At 39.0% G+C, this 6,000-nt stretch overlaps 1 protein-coding gene across 6 annotated transcripts in view; it reads left to right on the plus strand.

Moving 5' to 3' along the window:
* The window catches only part of LOC127435830 (ras association domain-containing protein 8-like), a 47,256-nt gene extending 41,256 nt beyond the window's left edge, over window positions 1–6,000 (plus strand). For all 6 annotated transcript variants that reach the window (XM_051689577.1, XM_051689575.1, XM_051689573.1 and 3 more), the window contains 3 exons: window positions 1,443–1,614; window positions 1,811–1,897; window positions 5,810–6,000. In XM_051689577.1, coding sequence (XP_051545537.1) covers window positions 1,443–1,614; window positions 1,811–1,897; window positions 5,810–5,841 — 291 coding nt within the window. In that variant the 3' untranslated portion in view covers window positions 5,842–6,000. The remainder of the gene's footprint in view (window positions 1–1,442; window positions 1,615–1,810; window positions 1,898–5,809) is intronic.

Raw genomic sequence — 6,000 nt, forward strand, 5'->3', positions numbered from 1 at the left:
AGCACATTATTCCACACTTGTTCAAGTCAAGACCAAGAGTCCATGAAAAGACCAAGACCATAAAAACAGCATTGAATCCTGGCATAGGCAATATTTGCAGCCACCTAGGGCGGCAATGCTCTCTGGGGCAGCAAGACAGGTTACCTGATCCAAGTAAGCCAGAACTGCCACTGCATAAAAATATGGTCTCGAGACAAGTACTACAACACTGGTCACTCGCATTGCCAAGAGTCATGTCGCCTCAGATTTGTCAATGTGAACATCCCTTTAAAGATAAACCACATCAAAGTCTTTCTCGCAAGTCAGTCCACTGACAGCCATCTTTGGAACGCTCTCGGGCAGCTATTTGTCTATGTAAACAAGCGACATACAAGTGCAGCTCCTATCTACTTGAATGGGGAAAGACCGAAATCTTCAAAACGGTTGGTCAAGAGTAAGCTCAAAGAACATATTTCAAATCAGCAGTAAAATCTGACACAACTGGTATAATAAATTGTGCTTCTTTGCCTCAGATTACGCTAAAAAACAAAATTTTCCCTGCTTGTATAGTTAATGCGCATGAGCGTTCTCGAGATGATTGACAGGCGATGTCTGTATCTAAAAGTGATTGATTCTTTTACCTGTAAGTCGGGACTTCCTTTCTACATCCGTTGACCATTGGGCGTTCCGATTTCTCCCATTCATTTTAATAGAAGTGGAACATCTGACTCCAGTCAGGCTTCCTAAGCAACCAGTTATCCTGGTTGCTAGGGTGGGTACAGTCACATTGGGTTAACCTCCTCGTGGTCGCTATAATGTGGTTCTCGCTCTCGGTGGGGCGAGTGGTGAGATGTGCGTGGATGCTGCGTAGAATAGCGTGAAGCCTCCACACACACTAGGTCTCAGCTGTAACGCTCTCAACAAGCTACGTGATAAGATGCGCGGATTGACGGTCCCAGACATGGAGGCAACTGAGAGTCGTCCTCCACCACACGGATTGAGTCACTACGACACCACGAGGACTTAGAGCACATTGGGAATTGGGCATTCCAAAATGGGGAGAAAATCCAAAAAACAACAACAACAACAACAAAAAAATTAGAAGTGGCCGGTCTGCTAAATAGTGTCTGAATTGATGTACTGTTCAGTGCTTTGATGTCTGAGAAAGAGGGCATCATCTAGAAAAGGTTGTGCTTTTAAGTATCTTATTTGTAACAATAATTTGATATCTTAAGAAGAGCACATTAATATACATTCAAAATCAATTACAAAAACATCTGCTAAATGTCGTTCTAACATCTGACAAGTAACCCTGTTGAACTCCAAGATTACATTGTCCAGATCAGTGAATAGATGTCTCTGTCACGAACAGAATGTGTGCTTTTAGGGAAACTATAATGAACTGTATTTTATTGGTGGGAGAGATCCGGCTGTTTGTGATGGTGTGTTCTGTGTGTGTGTAGGCCAAGCAGGAGGAGGTGGAAGAGTTGAATAAGGAGCTGAGACAGTGTAATTTACAGCAGTTTATCCAGCAGGCTGGAGCCCTGCCTACCCACACTCAATCTCGTACAGACCTCAGTGAACATCCAGAACTGGATCTGATTCAACTACTACAGGACAAACACAGAGACAATGGTATGGCACACACATACACACACACACACACACACTACATCTAATGCAGGTACATATTATTGAACATACAGATAGTCCCACCCCAACCTCACACCATTGGTGTGTCGAGTCAATGTTGGGACGCTCAAACAAACAGATCAATATTTTTACAGAGCCACGGAAGGAATCTCGGATCTTACATGTATTTTACTTACAGATTTGCCCACACGTTCCACCGCCAAGCAGTTCCTGGGTCACCCGCGCAACCTGCAGCACCCCCTGGTGTCCAGCCTGAACCCTGAGGGTGTGTATGTGTGACAGCTGCTGTCGCAGATGCCTGCTGCTTTCCTGCCCTGCTCTGCCCCGCAACCCCAACCTGCCATGCCCAGTGGCGGCAGCCCTCTCTGGGTGAAGGTGCCTGCATGGTGGCCCCACTTTAACCTCCCTCTTTTGATAAGTGCGACGTGACTATTATAGCACTTCAGCTGAAAGGCATAATGTCAAGGTTTTACTAACTAATTTGCGCAACTTAACTGTAGATCAATCAGAAATTGATTGTATATTCTAAACCGCTATTAAAATAAAGTATATGCTGATTAGTATTTAAGAGTATTTGTAAATGTTGATGTAACACATAACTTTTAAAGTTACAAAGTCAATATGTATAGTGCCTTTCAAAAATAAGTGTTACCACGACCTGTGCCATTCTCAACACTTTAGTTGATGGGATAGTGGGATCAATTACATCTTCACAAGTTGCTAAGAACATCATAGCTGAAGAATGTCAAAATTGGATTAAATTCGGCTTATGAAGATGTAACTTGAAATAAACTGTGTAAACTAAAGTGTTTCTACAAAGTTCCTTGACTTCTATCCTCTTTTTTTCTGTCTTCTCTTCTGTCCCAAAATGGTGTCCTCACATTGTGCATTGTTAGTCCCACCAGCTGTTGATTTGTAGTGCAGCTGTGTGTGTAAATGAGTGAGTGTAGGAATGTTCCGGGTTCAATACAAGCTAAGCTTTATCAACAGCATCTATGGTACCCTGTCCATTAACACAAATTTTTTATTTTTTTTACTTGTCCATCAGTTTGTAAAATCAAGCAAAAATGACATGTTTACAAAAAATATCTTAAAATATAAGTCTATGGGGCAAGGCACTGCACCAGAATAAACCTTAAAATACACACTGTTTCAAACGTACTGTCAAAAGATGTGTTAACATGAGACTCGTGTAATAAAACTGCTTACTAGCCTTGTCTGAGCAAACTTTTATCCAGTATTACAGCTCCTGCTATGACCATACCGATAACTTTTGCGCAATATATGCGCAATGATACCAGAAAAAAATGTATGTCGGTAACACATCAGTAGTGCATCTACTAGAAAAGTTGTCCCACCACTAAAAGGACGATTAAAACAACTTTACAGCTCAAATAATACACATTTATGGAGGGAATAATTAATATAAGTGCTCTAGCAGAGAAAAAAGGTTCACATTTCTGCTTTTAAACACTCCGGTACACTTGCCCCCATAGACTTCCATTGTAAACGCATTACTGTAAGCATGATTTTTCTTTGTCGGTAACATATAACCAAAAGTTAATCTGCCTAGAAAAGAGTTCCACCATTAAAAGGATGATTTAATCTACTTTACAGCTCAAATAACACACATTTTTGTAGGGAAGTATTAATGTAAGTGGCAAACACTTGCACCATAGACTTCCTTTTTGTTTTAACAAACTAAGGAATGAATTGAAATGATTTTGTTTTCTGTGGTAATCGACAGTATGCTCATAACTTTTGTGTGTATAGTGATGACTAGATCCACAGTGCTTTCATCCGGTGTGCGACCGACTTAAGTAAATGTTATATCACCACCTTGTGGTGTCCAAACGCTATTACGCCAGACTACATTAAACGGAAGGTAAACTGGAAAGCATGCAAATTAGGCTTCTAATTCAAATGTTGGCTAATGTTAATACACCAATGCCTCAAAAATATATCGTTACAATAATGTGCCGATCAATAATCGATACATCAGTATTTTATGACATTCCTACTGTCCATTGAGTTTAACTTTTATTGAACCTGGTACAACCCTTTACCACATCCAATGACATTCATAACCGCTAATGCCACTTGTCTCCTTATGCTGTACATCTGTTTGTGTACAAAATGTGCTGGGTTGTCAGTGTTCCAACCACTAGAGTGATTGTTGACTTAATCATTTTCTTCTTCCTGAATATTACTACAAAGATTGAAATCACAGTACAGAAAAGAAACATGTGTGGCATCAAATGATTGTGAAAGTGTGGCTCCACCAATATTCAAAAATATGAAATATTTTACTATTTACATAGACTTTACTAGTAAATCTATTTAGATAAATGTACATGTACTTTCATCTAGTAACAAGGTTGAGATTTTTGCACAGGATGTAATATACAGCCTTCATATGGTTACATGTCCTACTTTGGCTCGTATTAGGGACAGGTTTATGTCAACCTGGTCTCATAGAATCACGTTACTATATCTATACTATATTTTTGCTAAATAATTTTTTTATGCGGCTTGTTGTAAATATCGCATCAGTTTCCTGTTGAAATGATCACTAGAGGCACTACAACAATGACTTTTATTCCCTTCCACACAAATCATGAGTAAAATGGCAGATTATCAGTTCATAAACACTTACTTTTCACTCTGTTCCTCACACAATACTATCTTATGACATCTAAACACTTACTATAGCGCATAGCTCAACAGATAGAGTGTTGCACTTGCAATGCAAAGGACATGAGTCGAAAGTGTCATAGAAGTGTCACAAAATGAAGTGGTTGCTTCAGCAATTGCGTTTTTTTAATGTCACAATTGTTTTTTTAAGACCGTATCGGTTATGTTTAGGTTTAGGGTTGGGAGGTAGGTTTTGTTGATTTAAAACTCGAGATTTAATCATTAAACCCTAAAAACCTCAACTATTTGTGAGAAAATGTAACTATCTTTTAGCGCCACACATTGGATATTTCTCCTTTGAATTGCCACGATACATGTAATGAACCGCGCAATATAATTTTGCAAAAATGTCGGCACAGTAATGTAATTTTCATGAAATCAGGCTGGTTTATGTGCTATTCATGACACAACTAGTACTTTAAAATTTGAAGGCTTAAGAACATTGATGAAAATGGGTAGAGTGAACCCTTAGAGTTAATTAAGGGATAGTTCACCTCAAAATTTTAATTCTCTCATCATTTACTCACCCTCATGCCATCCTATATGTGTATGACTTTCTGTCTTCAGAAGAACACAAACGAAGACTTTAAGAAGAATATCTTCGCTCTGTAGGTTCATACTATGCAGATGAATGGTGATCATCAATATTTGTTATTTTTTACTATAAATTCTCCTCCCTGCCCAGTAGGTGGCAATATACATGTGAATTGGCAAAAACAAAAGAAGAAGAATTTGAAAGTGGAGATTTATAGTAAAAAGGACATAAATAGTGATCTGTTTCTCACCCACACATATCATATCACTTCAGAAGACATGGATTTAACCACTGGAGTCTTATGGATTACTTTTATGCTGCATTTATGTGCTTTTTAGACCTGTAAAATTCTGGCCACCATGGACTTGCATTGTATGGACCTACAGAGTTGAAATATTCTTCTAAAAATCTTTTTTTGTGTTCAAGAGAAGAAAGTCATTAACATCTTGGATGGCATGAGGGTGAGTAAATGAGAGAATTTTCATTTTTGGGTGAACTATTCCTTTAAGTCAATGGTACTCTTTACAGTCTCTGTCTGCTGCCTTTTACTACTCATTTTGGGACACTGTGTGTGAACCTGTTCTGCTAAAGCAAATAACACTGCTCCAATTTCTTTGTGTATTTACTGTTTCCAAAGAACAACACATTTCGGATTATCTCCTAGAAACATTAAGTCCACATAATGTCAACGCCTATGTGCTTCATTACCCATTCATCAATATACAGTAACTGAGGCAGTTTTTCAGTTTGTCAGCAACTGCCCAATCTCACGGTACACAACAGAGCATAAACACACACATTTCAACTTTTCTCTGGGTTTGAAGTTTCCTACTGTCCTCTCTCAGCTGCTGTGTGCATGGAAACGCATCCGAGGCCTTTCTTGATTACTATAAAGTGTTACTCAACACCAAAACCATCACTCAATGTACTTTTCTATGTGTCTTACAGTCCTGACATCCAGGGAATCGTCTTGGCGGTAAAAACCTGCAGCACAGGGCTGAGGATTTGTAATGACTTCATTCTATATTATTCAACCCCTCTGTCTTAATTAACTGGCATCAATATAACCGTGTATGTTATACACCGATCAGCCACAACATTAAAACCACCTGCCTAATATTGTGTAGGTCCCCCTTGTC

This window comes from Myxocyprinus asiaticus, chromosome 46, assembly GCF_019703515.2.
Source record: "Myxocyprinus asiaticus isolate MX2 ecotype Aquarium Trade chromosome 46, UBuf_Myxa_2, whole genome shotgun sequence".
Taxonomy (NCBI): domain Eukaryota; kingdom Metazoa; phylum Chordata; class Actinopteri; order Cypriniformes; family Catostomidae; genus Myxocyprinus; species Myxocyprinus asiaticus.